Source organism: Piliocolobus tephrosceles, chromosome 3, assembly GCF_002776525.5.
Source record: "Piliocolobus tephrosceles isolate RC106 chromosome 3, ASM277652v3, whole genome shotgun sequence".
NCBI lineage: Eukaryota > Metazoa > Chordata > Mammalia > Primates > Cercopithecidae > Piliocolobus > Piliocolobus tephrosceles.
In genome coordinates this window covers 47,228,290-47,250,988 of record NC_045436.1, presented here as the reverse complement: position 1 = coordinate 47,250,988, position 22,699 = coordinate 47,228,290, and the positions used below count along the sequence as shown (strand labels likewise).

Here is a 22,699-nt window from a genome sequence, read left to right as displayed (position 1 = left end):
CACAGATGACAATTTTCCTTTTTAGAGATGAATAGTATTCCATTGTGTACATACACCACATTTATTTTATCTATTCATCCAGTGATGAACTCTTAGGTTGCTACCATATCTAAGCTATTGTGAATAATCTATTGTGATAATGCTACAATGAGCATGGGAGTACAGATACTTCCTCAATATACTGGTTTTAATTTTTTTGTATATATACTATTAAAGCAAACTAACTATGGCCTGAGAAGGACTCCATGCTTCTATATTTGAGTCCTTGTGGATGAACTGCCACCTAACTTAATAGGTAGACAGAACTGAAAACCTAACTTAGGAGTATGCACCTGTAACAACAGTTGAGTCTTGGCCAACCCCAGCAGCCACTTCAACCACTTAAACACTGCTGAGTATTCAAACCGTGCTCAAATAAGGCAAATGCCTAGCTATAACTAATTCAGCTGTTTTTGTACCTCTCTTCCGATATCTCTATGCTACGTCCCTTTTTTTGTCTATAAATCTTTTTCCACCACGTGGCTGCACTGGCATCTCTGAATCTACTGTGATTCCGGGGGCTGCCCGATTCGTGAATCATTCCTTGCTCAATTAAACTCCTTTAAATTTAAATCGGCTGAAGTTTTTCTTTTAATAGATGGTGTCAGAAGTGGGGTCTGAGTAGACCTTCTAATGACCCCCAGGAGCACTGAGTGAACAAGCAAGGTACCTACTGGACCCACTTGTCTCCACTGATCTCTCAGGGCAGCTGGGGATCGTGGGTAAGTTCTCTCTTGGATTTCAGAGCTCTACGGGTTTGTGTTTTGAGCTCTCTGAGTTTCTTTCAGCAAACTTCTGTTCCAAACCCAGTTTGGAAGTCACGACAGAAAGTGGACTGGGTCCAGGATGGGATTTGATCTGGTAACTAACTGGCTTAGATCCAGTTAGAGGCCTCCTACATCTGACTGGGTCAGAAAGAAACTGGTAGTAAATGGTAATATTGCAGTGGTTGTAAAAATTTGTCCATTAAAAATTCATGGGGATTTTTGTGTTCTACCCCTTTGTTCATTTTTCTTGCTTGCTTATGTAGGAAATATCATTGGCTAAGTCATCAAGGGAACCTGAGAAAAAGCTAATATTTTAGGTGAAAATGGGGTCCTTAATTTCTAAAAAACTGATTTCCTCTGGCGTATACATTAGGCCCAGGAGGCAGCAAAGTCTTACAGAAAGGGCAAAATCTTACTAACGATAAATTACAGTGGAACATTCCAAACGAACTACAATGCACTGAAGTGCATTGAAAGAAAGAAAGAAAGAAAGAAAGAAAGAAAGAAAGAAAGAAAGAAAGAAAGAAAGAAAGAAAGAGAAAGAAAGATTGATTTTCTTTTGTGGTTGGCCCTCAAGGTTATACAGTGTGGCATGCAGGGTTAGGTCACTAGGGCCACTCAGGGAAGGGAACCCAGAAACCTGATATGCCAACAAAAGGGTAAAAGTTCTTACCAGTCACACTTCTAGCCTCTCTCTGTGCAAATCGGTTGAATGAATGGTAAAAATCACGGTTTATATCCTGTTAAGTTTTGATTAATGGGAAAAAGGAGTCATGAGGTAATGTTGAATCTGTAGTGAATCTGGTGTGCTTTGTGTGTCTTTCTGTATTGTTCTATCATAAAGAGGGTTACCTTAGGATAGTGGGCCTAGGTACCCATAAGCCCGCTGTTCAAGATGGCCCAGCAAACTGGTCAGTCATGTCCTTGGGAGCATACATTGTAACCAAGTGGTAGTATTTTCTCTTGGCCTCTGCCATTTTACGACAGCAGCCCAGGTTCAATCCTGGCTTAGGGAATGAACACTATCTGGTTAATATCTGTGTGACCTTTATTATTTGTTGATTGTCTTCCCACTCCACAAACAACTTCCAAGTTCTCTTTGTAAATCTTCCTTTCTCTGAGCTACCTCTAAACATTCTAGATTTTATAAGAAGTGCTTACCACCTCTTTGAAAATACCTTGTATACGTGTGGTTAAGTTATAACCTCAGTTGAGGCTTGTTGGTTTCACCTGTGAGTCTAAAAATCAAGGAATATTGGCTGCTGGGCACGGCTAAAGCTAGGCAATAAGAAATTTAAGAGCATTTTTAAAGGACTGCTATGGTCAAAAGTCAGCTTAATTAGAAGTGGCTATTCAAGTGATAGGTATATTTAAAGGACCTTTTTTTTTTTTCTTTTCTCGGATCTTGTTTTTCTGGAAAAGGGGTTTCTTTTTTTTCTTCTCAGTTGACGAAATTATTTTTCTCCATTCTGTCTTGCCACTCTTAATGTACACATGAGAGGCCCTAAGATAACTTCTAGTAGCCTGGGAATCCTTTGAGAAAACAGAGGAGGAGCCACAGAACCCGTTTTGGGAAAAACCTCTGTTTTCCTCATGGAACCCTAGGAATTGAAAGTGAATAGATCCCTCTCAAAGTCTAAGGCTCTGTTCTGTTTTGTATTGAGTTATCTGATGTTTTTGACTTTGGCAGGTATTAGAGATTGCTTCGCATTTTGAGAGAGCTTTAGTTTAGTGTGCAATAAATAGGTAGAAAATATACTTTTAGGGATGGGCTAATTAAAAAATGGGCTGATTGGCTTTTGGCTGCCATGCAGTAAAATGCACAGTAAAAGAATTGCACTATCTTCTCCTTGTGGAGATCCAGGATACAAAGTAAAAATGAGGCCCTCAATTTTGGAGATCTGTTTTGCCTTTCAGCTGTGCCTTATTATATTAGGCTGTAGAAACTGCATATTTTCCTAAGCCTGTGTTTCCAAGGACTCCACCCTAAAGCCAGTAATCCAATTAAGAAACTTAGAGGCCCAGCGAGGTAGGTCCATAATCCCACCTGTAATCTATAATCGCAGGATTTTTGGGAGGCTAAGCGGGGCGGACACAAGGTCAGGATTTCAAGACCAGCCTGGCAAACATGGTGAAACCCCGTCTCTACTAAAAACACAAAAATTAGCCAGCATGGTGGCAGGTGCCTATAATCCCAGCTACTTGTGAGGCTGAGGCAGAAGAATTGCTTGAAGCTGGGAGGTGGAGATTGCAGTAAGCCAAGATCGTCCCACTGCACTCCAGCCTGTGTGACAGAGCAGGACTCTGTCTAAAAAAAAAAAGAAACTTAGAAACTGGCAAATGAAAAATCTTACAACTACTGGCTCTTATTCTTTCTGTGCAGTTATATATGTGTCGTGTATATAATGTTTCTATAAAAGAGCTCTAATTAATTGGCTTAAAGAAAAATAAGCACTTAGATAAAATATTTTGAAAGAAAAATAAAAACTATAACGCCTTTTAGTTCATGTGACTTTAGTAATCTTTGGGAAATAAGTTTTAAAGATTGTTAGCAAAAGTAAGCCATTTGGTCTAAATTAGGCAGGTCAGATATTAGGTTTGTTGCATGCCCTAAGATCATAAACTGTATCTTTGACTTTTGAAAATTGTTCAGTTTACTTACTTTGGAGCCTTGGAGTCTAGACAAGGCATGAGGACATGTGAAGAGCCACATCCCTAACTATGCTGGAAAGAGTCAGACCTTATCTGCACCTGGTACATAATTAAAATAATTTGAGATTTTTTTCACCAAGATTAAAATTTGCTAAGAGTTACCATGATAACATGTAATTGAGACTACTGAAAACATAGTTTTACATGCAAGACGTCTGAGGAGAGTGAAATGTGTTTTTGGTAAAAGATTATAAAAAGGCATGGGGATGTAAATTTTTGCCTAGTTTAGAGGATGAAAGGATTGTTTTAAATTAGATAAGATAACGCTAAAAGTTTGAACAAGTTGTGAAAGGTTTGTAAAAATTAATCTTGTAAAAAGAAACCCTGTGTGGACACTGGGTACAGTTAAAGGGGTATTAAGTTTTTCTGTAAATGGAACATTGGAATAAAAGCAAAACAGACCTTTTTTAGAGCACTGATCTGCTCCTTCACAAGAATTACAAAGAATTATAAAATGTTTATGAGAATCTCACCATATGGTCAAACTGATTAAGACTGATACATTTTATCTATAAGGTTTTATTAAAAATTGGGGATGCTATTAAGAGTAGACTAATGCAAGGGTGAAATTTGGCTTTTTCTCTTGAACAAGGTTTCCATGTAGTATTAGAAGATAATAAAAATTTTGTTTGTTTCGTTTTGAATAAACTAACAGAAAAAGAAGGGAGAGACAAGAGTTTGGAAAGCTAAGTCTTCCCTCTATCAGTGAGTAAAGGTTTTTGCCATTTTAAAAATGTTTGAGTCATCATTTTGGCTAAATGAATGACTTATGGTAACCTGGAATTCTATTTCATAGTATCAAGTGTTTTAAACCTTTAACATATTTGATAGGCTTCCCAAAATCACATTTCAGCTTCAAAATTACCTTTTCTGACTTACAACTTTGAGATGCTACAGAGGGTTCCTGAAACATTCAAAAGAGACGTAAACAGGATCATTTGACATGGTCAGATATATGGGAAGCACTGTCAAAACATAATGTTTAATGTTCTCTGGGTTATATTTTAGTGTATGTCATCAATATCTTCCAAAATTGAATGGGATTTCTAAAATTCTAACATGTCTAAGTATATGATATCATAATTATTGTTATTAAATTATTGTAGACCACAGAAATAACCAAATTGCCTTGTCAATTGTGCCTTTATGACTATTTAGAGTCATTTCTACAATTAATTGCATAATGCTGATGTAGTTTCTGAAAACTTCACAAGCATGCAAAATTCTAGAATATGGTGTCTTTTAGGAGGTTCATGAAAGAATGGAAAGGACCCTGAAAATACAGAATACAGGTTTCTAGTAACTTTAAATTCTTATCATTTGAACTGGTAAGAACTCCTGAAACTTTAATGAAAAGATTGACTGGTTTATAAAACTGCTAACCCAAGTAGAACAAAAATTAGTTGAATACCAAGAAAATACTTTGCCAGATTTTCATACTAAATCAGCCAATGCTAAAATTATTTTGATATACAATTTGAATAAACTCCATTGTCTAAGCCAAATTACCTATGATAACCCATCAGTTACCAGTGCTAGGCACCTATATTGGAAAAACAACTGCTATTCAAGAGGACAAAGACCAGTGTTAAACATGGTGGCTCATGCCTCTAATCCCAGCACTCTGGGAAGCTGAGGCAGGTGGATTACCTGAGGTCAGGAGTTCATGACCAGCCTGGCCAACATGGCAAAGCCCCATCTCTACTAAAAAAATACAAAAAAAATTAGCTGGGTGTGGTGGCTGGCCCGTGTAGTCCCAGCTACTTAGGAGGCTGAGGCAGGAGAATTGCTTGAATCCAGGAATCCGAGGTTGCAATGAGCCGAGATGGTGCCACTGCACTCCAGCCTGGACCACAGAGCAAGACTCTGTCTCAAAACAAACAAAAAACAAAAAGAAAAAGAAAAAAGACATACTCCTAGAGAACCAGGATGGCCACCTTATCCTTTGAGTCCTTAAAGCTATTGTTATTAAAAGTTCTGTATTCCAGCCGGGCGTGGTGGCTCACGCCTGTAATCCCAGCACTTTGGGAGGCCGAGGCAGGCAGATCACGAGGTCAGGAGATTGAGACCATCCTAGCTAACACGGTGAAACCCCGTCTCTACTAAAAATACAAAAAAATTAGCCGGGCATGGTGGCGGGTGCTTGTAGTCCCAGCTACTTGGAGGGTGAGGCAGGAGAATGGTGTGAACCCAGGAGGCGGAGCTTGCAGTGAGCCGAAATCGCGCCACTGCGTTCCCGTCTGGGTGACAAAGCGAGACTCCGTCTCAAAAGAAAAAAAAAAAAAAAGGTCTGTATTGTATTCCATGACTCATCACAGAAAAAATCATCCAAATTGAATATATTGGTGTAGTGACTTATAAATTCCTAAAACAGTTTATAACCAATGTTTGGTTTGTCAACCCATATTCCTGAGAAAACAATCAAAGCTTCAGGTACATTTGGTTGCCTGTTGGGCCATTTAAACATTTTATAAAGGAATTTTATTCAATTGTCATTTTCAATACATGTTTTCTGATTGTATAAAAGCTTCCCCATGGTAGAGGGCTGATGTTATAAAAGTATATTATTATGCTACAGTGTATTTTCAGAAGGAAAAGAAAGCTTTTTATGGTTCACTGAGGACAGTCAACCCCTTCACAATCTAGAACCCAAAGACTGAATCTTCTGAGAATATCAGAGAAAGACTGCCTTTGACATCCACACTACAGCAAAACTGCAGGACTATGAACCTTGGATTTATAATCTCACAACTGAGAATGGTCCCTCCATACTGTTGGCACTGTATACCCACTGGAACCTCCTTAGCTAAAGCTAACCAGGGAAGTTTCTTCCCAGAAAAAGATGGCATCCTTGATGTGAACAGTTTTTCCCAAGATCACGGATAAAGACTTCTACTATCATAAGACTCTTATCTTTGAATATTCTTTCCTTGTTTATGCCTCTATGAACAACAGAAATGAAAAGGGAGTCTGTTATGTGCACTTATGGGCTATACTTTAATTTGTGAAGGATTTTGCAGCCAGCCTTATAAATAGATAACCTTATACTTTGATAAAGATGAGGGCCCAATATAGATGAGAAACTTTAATGGTACATATGTTGCCTCATAATCACAGTCAGAAACAGAACATTGGTTCACTCCTCCTAACCCACATCATGAGTTAAAAAGAACATTGCCAGGAGGCTTTCACTCTTCTAGAAGGGCATCATTTGTTAGGTCTATTTTCCATGGTTGGAGTAAAAGAGGCAATGATTAGAAATGTATCCCTAACAACAGGCTCTATAGCAGATTCTACTGTAAAGGCTATAGTTACACAACAGACTTTAAATTCTCCTGTCAAAGTTATGCTAAATAATAGAGTTGGCTAAACAAAAAACTATCTGTGCAGCTGCTGACAATTATGACCTACAGAGAAAACATTGGGTATTATAGCAATTCAGTTGTAGGAGATTAACAAAAAGGCCACTAAGTTAAGCGAGTAGACTATTTATCTACATCATTCTTTATCTGGTTTTAGGTGGTTTGTTTTTTGGGGACCCTGGGTAAGGAGCATACTCCAAACTCTTAGAATTATCCTGAAGTTTTGCTGTAGCATGGATGTCAAAGGCAGTCTTTCTCTGATATTCTCAGATTATTACTCTTGATAGTTGTAAAAATAATCTCCCTGTATTCTCTCAAATATTTCAAATGTTTATATGCACCCATCTCTAAAATGTCAAATGGTCTCCTTCCAACTGGAATGACAAGAGCTGAAAGAAATGTATGACCATGATGACATTTAACTTATGAATGGCATGCCGAGGCTGAAAACCCCAAATGATGGTAACTGAGAGTGGTGTGAAGGCCCTGAGTTTTGGTCACACTCTCACCTAAGTGAAAACCTGACCAAAAAGGGGGAATTAAAAAAAAAAAATATGGGAGGCCATTGTTTTGGACTGAACTCATACACTAGGACTCAACAGACCAAACCAAACTAAAATAGAGTCACTTATGCTAAATATAACATAATCAAACTAAGATTTTAAGGAGACACATAGAACCTAGAACAGACCAGGTTTGGTTTTTCTCCTGTAAACAGGAGGCTTCAGCATAAGGAGTTACCCTCTATTCAAGTCCTTGCTTCTACCTTTGCAAAACTCACTGGTCTACTGTTTATGAGTGGGTTTACGATGGTAATCGTGACATTAATGACTAAAGTTTTGATCAATCTCTCAAAATTGAGAAAATGACCAAAAAGGAGAAATTGTTAAAGCAAACTAAATATGGCCTGAGAAGAACTCTGTCCTTCTATGTTTGAGTCCTTGTGGATGAACTGCAACCTAACTTAATCGTCAAGATTGAAAACTTAGGAGTATGTGTCTGCAACAATAGCTGAGTCTTGGCCAATCCCAGCAGCCATAATTCAACCAATCATACACTGCTGAGTGTTCAATCTGTGTTCAAATAAAGCAAATGCCAATCTGCAACCAATCCAGCTGTTCCTGTACCTCACTTCTGTTTTCTGTACACCACCTCCCTTTTCTTGTCTATAAACTTTTTTCCACCATGTGGTTGCACTGGAATCTCTGAATCTGCTGTGATTCTGGGGGCTGCCTGATTCTGAATCTTTCATTGCTCAATTAAGCTCCTTTAAATTTAATTTGGCTGAAGTTTTTCTTTTAACAATACCCAGAAGTGGGATTTCTGGATCATATGGCAGTAGATCATATGGTTTATGAGAAACCTCCTTAGTGTTTTTTTCTGTAATGATTGTACCAATTTACATTCCTACCAACAGTATTCAAAGGATCACTTTTCTTTATACCCTTGCTGACACTCATTCATTTTTGTCTTTTTGACAATAGACATTCTAACAAGTGTGAGGTGATATCTCATTATGGTTTAAATTTGCATTTCCCTGATTATTTGTGATGATTAGCATTTTTTTTTTTTTTTTGTATACCTGCTGGCCATTTGTATATTTTATTTTGAGGAATGTTTATGCAGGTCCTTTGCCAATTTTTTAATTGAGTTGTTTTCTCATTATTGAGTTGACTTACATACATATTTTGGATATTATCCCCTTATCAGATATATGGTTTGCAAATGCTTCCAATTCATTGGTTGTCTCTTCACGCTATTAATTGCTTCCTTTTATGGGTAGAAGCCTTTCCGTTTGATGCAATCACATTTGTTTATTTTTACTTTTGTTGCCTATGTTTATGGGGTCATAGTCAAAATATCTGTGCCCAGACCAATGTCACAGAACTTTTCCCCTACATTTTCTTCTAGTTCCTTTTAGTTTCATGACCAAAGTTAATTTTTAAAAAAAATTCATAATTAAACTTACTTTCGTTTCTACCATCAAAAAGTCAGTCTTTCTCCATGCAAACATCATTATTTCCTTGTGGAAAGTATCAATGCTTATTCTTTCCTCTGTTGTGAGAGTCCCAAACAGAAAGCAAACATAAGTTTTTGAAGAGATGATACAGAACAACTACTGTGTGAGTGCACATAATAGTAAAAAAGAGAGGACAGGAATATGACAGAAAGGGAGAAACCATGTGAAGAGCGTCAGCAGAGTGCAGCATACTTTGATACGTAAATTCCAGAGAAAAGGAAGTGAAAGAGGCAGAGATGAAAATGCAAATGTATGGATAGTAGCAAAAATGCTAAAAGAAATCACTTAAATATGTAATACTTCTGCTTCTGCTTAAAATATTAAAAGTTGCTGTAGACTGTTACCCCCATTCTAACACTGAGAGAAGTCAGGCACACTATAAAAATAACAGTTTTTGTTAAACTCATCAGGAAACTGAGTTTAATAAACCAAAATAAAAAATCCAAGAGTTGGCAGACTTTTCCCAGACCTTTCTTCAAAAAATTAAAAATAGAACTACCATAGGATACAAAAAAATCACACTTTTGGGTATTTATCCAAAATAACAGAGCAGGATTGCTAAGAGATATTAGCACTGCAACATTCCTTGCAGCACTATTCATAATGGCCAAGATGTGGAGACAACCTAAACATTCATCAGTATATGAGTGGATAAAGAAAATGTGGCATATAAAATGGAATATTATTTAGCCTTAAACAATAGGAAATCCCATAATATGTGCCTAGATGAAACTTGAAGACATTATGCTGAGTGAAATGAGCTAGTCACAGAAAGATGCATTATTCCAATTAGGAGGAAGTCTCTAAAATTGTCAAACTCATAGAATCAGAGAGTAAACTTGTGATTGCTGGGAGCTGGGGAGAGGGAAAAATGAGGAGTTGCTAATTAATTAGTATAAAGTCCCAATTATGAAAGACAAGTAAGTTCTGGAGAGCTGCTGTACAATATTATCCCTATAGTTAAAAATACTGTACTGTATATTTAAGAGTATTTAAGAGGTTAAATCTCATGTGAAGTGCTCTTACTACAGTTTTTTTAAAAAGAGGGATTAACCACGAATGAAAAAAAAATGATAAACTAGACAAACAGAATTAAAAATTTTTGTCAACAAAATGTATTATTAAGGAAATTATTAGTCTAAGCCAAAGACTAATAAACTCTTTAACACTTATATACAATAAAAGCACTTGTATCCACAATGTATGAAGAACTCAACAAGAAATAGAACCCTTTTTTAAATAAATAGGCAAAAGACTTGTATACTTCATTTTTTCAAAAAAAGACAGATGAATGGCCAGTAAGCCCAGGAAAATGTGCTCAACATAATTAGTCATCAGGCAAATGCCAATTAAAACCACAATGAGATACCACTTCATATCCACTAAAATAGCTAAATGGAAAAGATTGGCAATATCACGCGTTGGAGGAGGAACTGGTACTCAAATTACTAGGAGTAGGAGTAAAAAGTCATGTAATCAATATGGAAAATAATTTGACAGTTTCTAGGAAATTTAAACATGAATCTGTACAATCTAGAAATTATACACCTCAGTATTTACTAAGAATAAAAGCACATTTTCATACAAATATTTGCCAACATATGTTCATAGATGTTTTATTCGTCATTGTCAAAAACTGGAAGCAACCTAAATGTCCATCAATAAGAAAGTAAATGGACATATTATATGACAACAGACTGCAATAAAAAGGAATGGGCTAATGATTCATGCAGGAAATGAATTAATCTAAAAACATGTTGAAGAAAAGATACTAGATGTAACAGTGCAAAACTATATGATTTCATTCATATAAATTTCAACAGCAAACAAAACAGGTCTATAGGAAAGTGTTTGCCTCAGGTTGTATGGGGTGGTAATTGGCTGGAGAAAGGCAGAAGGGAACTTTCTGAAAAAATGGAAATGGTCTATATCTTGCCTTATGAAAGTGACATGGGCATATGCAATTGTCAAACTCATGGAACAGAGCAGTTAAGATTTGTCCAGTTTGTTACATATAAATTATATCTCAATTTAAAAATTATGTCCTTTGTAAATAAATTCCACTTATCAACAAGGAAAGTGAACTTAATTATAAAGGGTAGAAACATTTTAGAAGCCTCAGCTCCCTCTACATGGAATCTGTAACCCCCCTTTGCAAACTATGTCACAGTGAAGACAGGAGCATTTCCAAAGGCAGAGGCTGAGTGAATGAGGAGGTTGAAGGAACCACGTAGTACACATTTTAAAAAAGGAAAATGTAAGGCCTATGGAACAAAAGCAAAAGTTTGAGACATAAACTCAAGTATTTCACAACAGGTAATAACAGCTATTTTTTTCTATGAATTATTGACCACTTCATTATAAAATTGATTTGGACAGTTTCAATTAGTGATATATGCTTAAGTGCGTAAAAATTTTATATATACGTTTTTCTCCTCTAGCTGAATACTGACCTTGCTTTCATAATTGATCAACTTTTAAGCTTCAAAAGAAATGTGCGGCCGGGCGCAGTGGCTCATGCCTGTAACCCCAGCACTTTGGGAGGCCAAGGCGGATGGATCACGAGGTCAGGCAATGAGACCATCCTGGCCAACATGGTGAAACCCTGTCTCTACTAAAATTCAAAAAATTAGCCAGGTGTGGTGGCGGGCACCTGTAGTCCCAGTTACTCAGGAGGCTGAGGCAGGGGAATCACTTGAACCCGGAAGGGGGAGGTTGCAGTAAGCCAAGACTGAGTCACTGCACTCCAGCCTGGTGACAGAGCAGAGCAAGACTCAGTCTCAAAAAAAAAAAAAAAAAAAGGGGGGCTTTGAAACTATCAGTTGAAATAAAAGTGTCATACTACTGTGGAGAAATAAAAGTGAGAGAAATCCTATGGATAGTATATGTACCATAACATAGCCTGGAAAAAATATAAAGGATCTCAGACTCGGCCTCTTTAGATTCTTAGAATACCAATTTTTTCATCTTTAAAATGAGCATAATACTTTCCTCAAAGGAGATTTATGGAGATTAAAAAAAAAAAAAAAAAAAAGCACATAACAGGCTGGGCGCAGTGGCTCACACCTGTAATCCCAGCACTTTGGGAGGCCGAGGAGGGTGGATCATGAGGTCAGGAGATCGAGACTATCCTGGCTAACACGGTGAAACCCCATCTCTACTAAAAATACAAAAAAGAAACTAGCCGGGCGTGGTGGCAGGCACCTGTAGTCCCAGCTACTCAGAAGGCTGAGGCAGGAGAATGGTGTGAACCTGGGAGTCGGAGCTTGCAGTAAGCAGAGATCCTGCCACTGCACTCCAGCCTAGGCAACAGAGCAAGACTCCATCGCAAAATATACATATATATATACACACACATATATATATGTATATACACACACACATACATATATAAAATATTAAACATAGTGCTTGGCATATACTTAGTATACTAACAACCTCAATTTTTCCTTACCTACTGTACCATATCTTCTGGATGAAGAAGAAAGCCAACTATCAAAATTTGTATCTCAATAGGTATAGCTAGACTTAAGCGTCTTAAGAAGCCAATTTAGAAAATCAAGTGAAGTAAAAATAAATCAAATGCAAAATATTCTCTTACATAGAAAAACATAAAAAATGAACTGGACACTACTATCTAGGGAACTGCTCTAGAACTAAACTACCCTGAGCATATAACACAACACACATTATGTAATATGCATATCCAATTTTGATATCTTTTTCTGAAAGTTTCAAATACAGGGTTGCTAATAACTGGTAGTAAAAAATGTCTTAGGACTACATCCCTCCCTGAGAAACGTTCAGTGTCTACTGGATACCAGATTCTGTCCTTTAAGCAAAGAATTTAACAAGTTGATTGGTACAGCAAGCATTTATTATTCTCAGATCAAAAAGAGGGGAGTCAATGTATACTTCTGCAAAATAGAGTAGAAATTCAAATTTCTACCATGGGCAAAAATAATTTTGTGACCTAATTATATGTTTGCAGATTTGATGACTGTCCTCGGAGGGTGTTGGAAGAGCTTTACTCATCAGTATCTTCCAAAGCACCATGTTGCCTGGGAGGAATGGGAAAAAGAGACAACGTTTTATGGTGATGTTCTTTTCATTTCTAAATTTCCTCTTGCTTTTTTCTTGAGACGGAGTCTCACTCTGTCACAAGGCTGGAATGCAGTGGCGTGATCTTGGTTCACCACAACCTTTGCCTCCCGAGTTCAAGATATTCTCCTGCCTCGGCAACCTTTGCCTCCCAAGTTCAAGATATTCTCCTGCCTCAGCCTCCCGACTAGCTGGGATTACAGGCGTGTGCCACCACGCCCAGCTAATTTTTGTATTTTTAGTAGAGACGGGGTTTCACCATATTGGACAGAATGGTCGCAATCTCTTGACCTCGTGATCCACCCACCTCAGCCTCCCAAAGTGCTGTGATTACAGAGCCACTGTACCTGGCCAATTTCCTCTTGCTTTTAAGTTTCTGCTCTAACATATGAAAGACTCAGAACCCCACAGCTTAACTCCATAGGGCTAAACATTGTAAATGATGTCCTGAAAATACTTTTGTCTATGTTTCAGTTTCCAGCAGTTTTAAAATCAAGCCTAAAGTTAGTATACATCCATAAGATATCAACTTTTCTATACGAACTAGGGTTCTTATAGCCTAGCCAAGAGCTTCAATTTCAGGCTTTAAAATTGCCATCAGACAGTGGAACGTTATGGCAGTTCATCCTGAGAAAATAATTTCCTTATAGTGAGAAAAATAATCAAAAGATCATACTAATCCTAATACATAAAGATCCTTCACCCCCTATGCCCCACCCCTCCCCCACCTGCTAAGCATTCTCTATCTGTCTGCCAAAGAGGGAGACTTAATGGCAGTGAATGGGAAGGATGAAGGATGTAGTAGAAGGAAACTATAGTTATTCTGAATCAACACTTAGACTCTTCTCATTTGTTATGATGATTAATTGCATTTCTGCCGAAGTTACTAAGATAATCAATCCTAGATCCAGCATTTTAGAGGAGCACAGGAACAACTAGTTAGTGAGGTAATATCTGCATCAAGAACACAGAGAAAAGGCCATCATTTCTCTTTAAAAACATCCAGTACGAATATGTATACAAATGATATGAAATGGCAAGGTAACATGTTTATTTCACTGGTTATCTCCAAGTAATAAGCTCAATAGGAAAACACAAGCAATTTAGTATTTAACCAATATAGAAGATCTGATCATCCTGAGTCTAGTATGATCAATGGCTTGCTAGGACCAAATATTTAAACTACCTTAAAACACATGCACACAATTTATTAACCTTCCAAAACATACAAATATTCACAATCTCATTTCTTATGCCTTAAGAACATTATGATCTTAAAATATTCAGGTTGTTAAGTGCTTATAATTATAAGCTGTAACTGTAAGCTACTTGCTGTCTTCCTCTATCACTCACTTTAAAGAAAAACTTCAGAAATGGAAGAAAGGGGCAAGGATAAAGACCACATGTCCATGGGAACTATTAGCATATTAATCTACTGTGTTTCTATTTACACTTCTATCACCAGAGCTAATTGTTAGCTATGTTAAGGAAGAGGTTATGCCTTAGTTAACAGTACTGGGTAAATGCAATCTGGTTGTATTTCTTAAGTATGTTCAAATTTCACAAGTCTTGTTTCACAGTAGGGGTTCCAGTTCATTCCATACTTTCATGCTATAACACCTCTGATCATGGAAGAAAGTCTTTAAAAGACCCCAAATAATTAGTTTACAGAACTAAAGTCAACAAAAAGCATAATTAATGAGTAAATTAGTTGTTTATCTCCAAAGTATTAACATTCATGCACATTTTAAATGAAAGAGATTGAAGGGGATAGAAACACATTTGGCATGTAAAATTTCTAACTCTGATACTTCTAAATACTTCACAAACCCAAGAGTTTAGGGGCAACATTTTCACTTCTGTAGCACAGTGTTCCTATAACTCAGCCCCTTCCATACCCCACCCTGTCTATGTGGGGAGAACTAAATTTAATTAGGTGCTTTGCAGAACATAAAATCCCATAGTTTCTCCTTTGCTTTTCCTTTAGTCCTGATCATTTCTCTGCACAGTTGCATCACGCACTCCCACCTTCCACATGAACCATACCTCCCTCCTCCCCAACTTTATGATTCCTTCGCCTTTTCCTCCATTTCTCTCTTCTCTGGCAGAAGGTTGAAAACAAAAACAACAACAAAACAGCGGGTGAGAGTTTTGGGCATAATTTATCAAAGCTGGTCTAAATGTCCCAGCCGCAGTCTACTCCTTTTTCATGTTACCTCAAAAACCAAAGAGGTTGGAAAAGACAAAACTCCCAGGCAAATATTTTTCAGTTGCCAGTTTTAACCCAAATTTTTGCCTTTTTTGTTCAAAGAAGTAATAAACAGCAAATGTAGGGCCACTTGAGAAAAAACAAAATTAGTAAATATAGAAAACTATTTTGGTTAATATTCCCTTAATTGATTTTTCCTATTTATAAGAAATCATGCCGGGCGTGGTGGCTCAAGCTTGTAATCCCAGCACTTTGGGAGGCCGAGGCGGGTGGATCACGAGGTCAGGAGATCGAGACCATCCTGGCTAACACAGTGAAACCCTGTCTCTACTAAAAATACAAAAAACTAGCCGGGCGAGGTGGCAGGCGCCTGTAGTACCAGCTACTCGGAGGCTGAGGCGGGAGAATGGCGTGAACCCGGGAGGCAGAGCTTGCAGTGAGCCGAGATCACGCCACTCTACTCCAGCCTGGGCGACACAGCGAGACTCCGTCTCAAAAAAAAAAAGAAAAAAAAGAAAAGAAATCATGAGATCATGAGCAGCTGCCAAAACAGTAACAGCAATAATAGCAGCACCTTACCCTTACCTTATTAATTACTCTGTAAGAGTAACGCTTTACATATATTAATTTAATCCTTACAACAATCCCATTGGGTAAATATCTTAAACAGGGGAACCAAGAATTTCCTCTCCCAAAGTCAGTAGATGGAATGGAATCAGACAATATGGTTCAGAATCTGCCTTCTTAAGAATTGTACCAGATAGCCACAGCTGTTTCCGTTCCACGTACATATGCTGTGCATTTACTTGAGTCTTTATTCTGCAATTTTAAAGAAATAAATTTCTGGGGCTGATATTCATAAAAATTCCTTCAATATAAAATATTTTTTTCCACTAAATGTTCCTACTATTAGACTAAGTTTTATGGTAAAGAATGGAAAGAAGAGAAAGTCATGAGCAGAACAGAAATGCCGAAGTGAGGGCAGAGTTCAAAGTGACATTTTCCCTATACAAGGCACTGTGGGATTCCCCAGGTCCAGCAGCATCCCTTAGCTTCAACCAGAACTCTCCTGGAACCCGCTAGCCCACCTGCCATTAAAGAGTTTACTGCCTCATGCTATAATACTGACCATCAAGTCTCTCACAGCTCCCTGCCTTGAAGACACATACAAGTTCATGCTAATGGAAGAAATTTAAAGCAGAGAACTGCCTTCCCCTTTTCAGTACCTCCCAAATAGCATTTTCTCCTGTCCAAGAATATTAAGAGCGTCCTCTATAGGACTGAGTACTTATCTTAACCAGGAGGGATGATTCAATTGGAGGAATATGCAGACCAGTTAGGAAGACTGAAGAATCTAAGACAAAAGACCATTGAGACTTTGCCTGGCCTTCATGTAAAGACAGCAGTTAAAGCTTCTTCCCAGTGTTTCCAATTACCTTCTGTTTGCTTTGGTGCCAGTAACAACATCAAGAAAAATGTAGTCAGTTTCTCTCTATACGCTATGTAATGCATTGTAAAAGTAGAGCACTTTGTCAATCCCCTATTTTAGAATAATTACATACCAAGAAAGTTTTAAATATTCCTAATTTCCATTTGTTTCTACCCACAATATTACCACTCTGCTTAAAACAACAACAACAAAATGTAAACCAAAAGATCAAGTCAGCTCTCCTGAAAAAGAAAAATCTGTTCCAAAAGCTTTTGCTTCTAATCAATTGCCAATTTGGAAACAAGTCAAACAAATTTGGGGAAAAAAACACTAAACGATAAACATAAGACAATCATGAACACAGTGCAAATATCCTCTTTGAAAAATGTCAGTTACATTAAAAAGCCAATCGTGTGGAAAAGCATAACTTTTTCCCAAAGAAAGAAAGAAGTACCATTACTTACGGTGTCATGAGACTTATCCTTGACATCATAGACTGTTAGTTTTATTTTGGTCTCCTCATAGATGGGATACTCAGATGGGAATGTGACACCAGTCAAAAACAGTGGGTCTCTTGTTCCCTGTAACAGCACAAGCAGACAACTTTGATTCAATAAGGCAGCAACTGTAGTTGGCAGCATGCAAGTGACACATGAGAATGCAGAAAGTGTGCCTGCGTCTGTTTTTCGAGGAAATAGTTCTATTAGAAGAGATCTGAATTGTCAAATCCCGCTCATGGGCAACAACATGGCCCAGGGCCTTAAAATAGTGATACAACTGCTAATAGTAAATAAACCTGCATCATTGTCAGCGCTGTCTTGAAAAAGTGTATTTCCATTATCTACAGAACCCTTGTTTAGGGTTAGTCAGTCCATTTAAAATACATTTAATAAACATAACTTGTAATTTATGCAAATAATCTAAGATATTGACTGATAAAATTAAAATGAAGCTATTTTCTCCGAAAGAACCATGTGGTAATCGTATGCTTCCATTCATTTCCTTTCTGTAATGATTCAATTGAAAGTCATGCTCTGATAGTGTCCATTTGTTTTTAGATGTTCAGCTATGATTTTTCCCCTCAGAATCACTTGAAAACTAATGAAAGAAACTCTAAATATGATGGATTTGGGGCTATAAAATTACTAGCTCAGGATGCAGTGCACAGGATATTTCAATGCCTCAGAATTCATTTTTAGAGCTGACACCAGCATAAATTTTATACATATATATTGCCTAATATCATGGAGATGTTTGCTAGAGTTCTATAAACTAATTGTCTATGGGAATTTCTGAAAGCCCAAGTAATTCATTCATTCATTCTTTTATTCAACAAATATATTTTGCTTGGGACTGCATCAGACACTTTGGAACAGGCAATGAATAAAACCAAAAATAGCAAAACATGTTCAAATATAACATTTTAAAATGTGCCAAAATAAGACATTTCTTATAGTTAAGATGATAAATTTTATAATATGCGTATTTTATCACAATAAAATGAAAACTAAGAAAAACTCAAAAATAAATGAATAAGTAAATTTTGGCAATATTTTAAAAATAACAGAAGTTTCAACTTTTTATATAAAATGAATAACTTACAATTTTAGTTAACATGTCTTTATATGAATAAGATTATTTTTGTTAATATAGCATTAACTGTATATTATACCAACACTGGAACCTAAAGTTTCCAAAGGGCATATCCAGGCTGCATGCAGTATCTGGGTCATTCCCATTATAGAAATGACTCCCGTTCAGTCTGAATCATTTATTCCACCACTGCATCAAAGCAGGCGGTCAGCCCTAAGCCAGCCAGGTCTGGGGCAGGCTAGTTAGGTTCTTACAGAGAAACCACTTATTCAAAACATATGCAGCTCACAAGTCTAAGAAAAACAAGCAAATCTTAAGAAGTTTAGATTATACTTTCTCCGGCCCCAGATGTTTAAATAAGTATCTCTCATTCACTAAGGTTGTGAAATGTGTGATCAGAACAAAATAATCAAAAGGGAAACACTTCCTCTTTTGAATCTGATCCAACACAATAACAAGTTTCCTCTTGACACATTTTGAATGTTATATTAGTAATAATAAATGTAAATAGGAGACCTCCCATATGATGAGTAATATTTATACCTTTTGCCTAAAAACATAGTTTGTCAAATTAATCATCTACTTTTCCTTGAAAAACGTTGTAAGTTGAAAGACACAAACAGCAGAGAATATAAAGTTTCCACAGACTAAATAATATGGGGTGGGGGGGGAGCAAAAACAACATGTTTAAAATTTCTCTAGGTACTGTACAACTATCTTTTTCTTCTCAAAGTAAGTATTTCAATTTAAAGTCTATATGTTGTTTTTCTTTATTCTATGCTCTATATGAGAATTTAAAGTGGGAACTTTTTTTCTATCTTTGGGAGAAAAATAAGCTCTTTTTACGAAAAGAAAAAAAAAAAAAGACAAGTTATTTTGTCATTTGTTCGTTCCAGTAAATTATCAACGCATTGCTTAATAATCTCAGGTATGTGCTTCTTAATGACAGAGGATGGTAATGCAGCATTACTACAGACTATGAACTAACTTGTTTCAGCTGTTCATTCAAATCCAGAGATGGGGCAGGGAAGGTGGGGGGAGAGGGAGACAGAGAGGGAGAGCAAGCGAGCGAGCGAGCGAGAAAGAGAGAGAGAATGAGAGAGATTAATGTAGGCACACAGCATCTCACCTCCACAATTTCCGTGCTGGAGTATCTTGTCAGACTCTGCTCCACGGGGTGGATTACGGAGATCTGCACCAGTGTATTCAGTTTACGATCACGGACAGGAGCCACGAGATCCTTGCATGCTGGCAACGGCAGAGGAGACAGAAAGAAAAGAAACTAACACCATATCTCAGGGAAAACTTCTGCGCCAGGCTGAAAGTAAACTTAGCTACAGCACTGAAGGAAATCTCCTGGGGCTCAGGCTGATTTTTTACAGAGGAAGTCCCTTGGAAGTACCTTACAGAAATAGGAAGTCACGTGCTGTGGAGCTGAATTGAGAGTTCATTTCCACTGACCACATTTGCAGTTCATGCAAGTCTTGACTGGTCTCAGATCCCAGCTCTAATGCGTGACTATGCACACATGGCTCAGAAACCTCAGTGACTTTAATTAGTCATTAAGCTCTGGGCTTTAACTCACACTCCTTGAGGATGTGAAAGTTGATTTGGGTCATATCTGGGAAACTTTGGTGTTCCTTATTGACATGAATTGGATTAGATCAAATGTTTGAATGCATACTTGGCCCTTACCTATGTATTCACTAGAACTGGCCTCCCACAGTAATACACATCAACAGAAAGAAGGAGAGCAGTTTCCCAACCACAACAGCACACAAGCAGGGGAAGAGGAAGCAGAGGAAGAATTTTTAAAGCCCTAGGTCTGGAATTCAAGCTAAGCCTGGAGAAGATGGGTTAATTCTTGCCCGGGGGCCACAAAAGTTAAGGACTTTCCCTTGAGACACCAGGCTCCTATTACAGACCCTCACCACCATACCATATTTACTTGAATAGTTTCTCCTCTCACATATCATTCCCCCAATTTGAGGAAGAAAAATCCAGAAAAATATTCCTTTTAAGCAAGCCTGAATCTACTTTCCTCTCTATCCCCGCCACCCCCACCTCCCACCTTTGAAATAATAATTTTATTCCCCTCAGCTGAGTTTCTGAGATGTAACGTGCCCTCACTAGAGGTGGTTCAAGTTAAATTTGGCTGGTGATTTGCTGCAGGCTGGAGCTGTGGATGGGGGAAGTAGCCCCGGGTCCTTGATTTCATGGTGAGAGCATGCAGGGTTCTATACCATCCCTACCCCACTTCTCAGACCATAACAGGAAGGGAGAGAAAGATGAGGTATTTAAGGTATGTTGTGGACAGAGCCTGCAAGGTCCTCACCATTATTACAAAGATAATGTGGCTTAAATCTGAAACTTGAAAGCAAAGGAAAGTATAGATGCAATTATCACCTTTCAATTGCTTGCAGATAATCTCTTTTAGAAGTCCAAGGAGATAGAAAAAGCAGGAACTTTGGAATGAAACAGGCCTGGTTTTAGTCCAGTTCAAATAGCTAGGCAACACTAGGAACATTATTTAACTGCTTAACTTCTTGCCAGACTTTGAGATCCTGCTGCTTCTGTATGGCAGTTTGTCATATTTTTTTTTTTTCCTTATATAAACCACATGCCTCTAGTAACAGAAGAGAGCTTATGAAAGCATGTATGGAAAAAACATAATAGCTACAATGTATTTAACCCTTCCTATTTTTGAGGCATTTTGCTAATTATCTCTGTATTCCTTAAAATGGTGCTTTGAATTATTTCAGTTTTACATAGAACTAGAAATGCAGGCTTGGAAACATGAAGTGCTCACATTTACACTACTAGAATTCTCTGGTAGCTTACATCCTACCCCACTGGCTTCATTTCTCTTCTTGGCATACTGACCTGCTCTCCTGCACAATGGTACCTTTCTTTAGAAGACCCACCGCAACACCACGATTCTTTATTACTCAACCCAAGAGACTTACAGTTTTAAAAAATACTGATGACAGATTTCAATAATGTCAACATATCACCGGAAGGAAAGAAAAAGCTAGATTTAGATTTTCACTGTTCTTTGGTGGTTATTTTGATCATTTCCTTTACTTGCAATATGAATGTGTTTAATTTTATTGCTCATAAAATTAAACTGTTGGTTTTCTGCTCACAGTAAACAGCTCTTTTTCCGTTTCCTGATATTGACATATATCTGTCAGAATTTTAAAGCTGAGGCCACTGTGTTTCAACTACAGGCATCTTGCCCACTTTCTGCTTGTAGCCCCATCTTTTATCTTGTGAGCTCATGACACCTTTGCTCAAAATAAGTCACTTCTTTTTTGAGTTCTTATCAGACTTGATTGTGGGTTGTGGTTAGTTCCCAGAAATGAGCAGCTGTTCTCCATTTTATCAGAGAAACTCTCACACTCATTCCCCATAAAAACAGAGAAAATTTCTATTACACTGACATGTTCTGTCCAACCCAATTTGCACATCCCCAATAATGATAAAAATAATGACGATGCTTTGTATTTTATTATATTCCATATCTAAAAACAATAAGGTTACATCTTGTCAGGAAAACAATAATAGTTACATCTTGGGCTGCACTTTTTTCTTCCTACAGCTCAGGATTTACTGTTCCCTAAGTCTTATGCAGCATGATATCCTGGAGAGACCCTGAGATCAGGCAGAATTCCTAAGCTGTACTCCCAGATTTCCTGCTTTCTAGTTCTGTGGCACTGATTAAGTCACAAACTCTGACACTCAGTTGCCTCATCTATCTACCTACTTCTCAGGGTGGAAGTGAGGAAATCGGGCCTTTTTATAAATGGACTTTTCTATCCAAAAAAAGTTTACTAATGTCATACTAATATATATTGATATCAACATTTACCACTATCTGTTGTTTTATTATTGTGTAAAATTGTTTTTATTGACTCAGTCATACTCAGCTTTTTAAAAGCTGTTACCAGGTCCAATATTTCTCCATAAATACTATTAGTACATGAGTCATTGCATTTCATAAGGTGAAACCTATTCACATCATGGATCTATACATACTGAATCAGTCCCACCAGACAGCTGATAAATTATGAGTGATTGAACTGTTTTGTGAAAATATTACTCATACGATCACTATAAAATCTAATCTGCATGAGAATTATTTAGTAGCCAATAGAGAATCCTGAAAAATCTGTTTTCAGGGAAAAAAAAAAATAGTGGCTGGGTGAGGTGGCTTATGCCTGGAATCCCAGCAATTTGAGAGGCCGAGGCCAGGGTCACCTGACATCAGGAGTTCGAGACCAGCCTGGCCAACATGATGAAACCCCATCTCTACTAAAAATACAAAAATAGCTGGGTATGGTGGCACATTCCTGTAGTCCCAGCTACTTGGGAGGCTGAGGCACGAGAATCGCTTGAACCCTGGGGCGGAGGTTGTAGTGAGCTGAGATCACAACACTGCACTCCAGCCTGGGTGACAGAATGAGA

The 22,699-nt window shown here is 37.6% G+C and overlaps 1 protein-coding gene across 6 annotated transcripts in view; it reads right to left on the bottom strand.

Annotated features, from left to right (window-relative positions):
- INPP4B (inositol polyphosphate-4-phosphatase type II B) overlaps positions 1–22,699 on the bottom strand; it is an 840,917-nt gene that overhangs the window by 356,683 nt on the left and 461,535 nt on the right. For all 6 annotated transcript variants that reach the window (XM_023225976.3, XM_023225978.3, XM_023225977.3 and 3 more), the window contains 2 exons: positions 19,362–19,480; positions 17,104–17,220 (listed from right to left, as the gene is read on the bottom strand). In XM_023225976.3, coding sequence (XP_023081744.1) covers positions 17,104–17,220; positions 19,362–19,480 — 236 coding nt within the window. The remainder of the gene's footprint in view (positions 1–17,103; positions 17,221–19,361; positions 19,481–22,699) is intronic.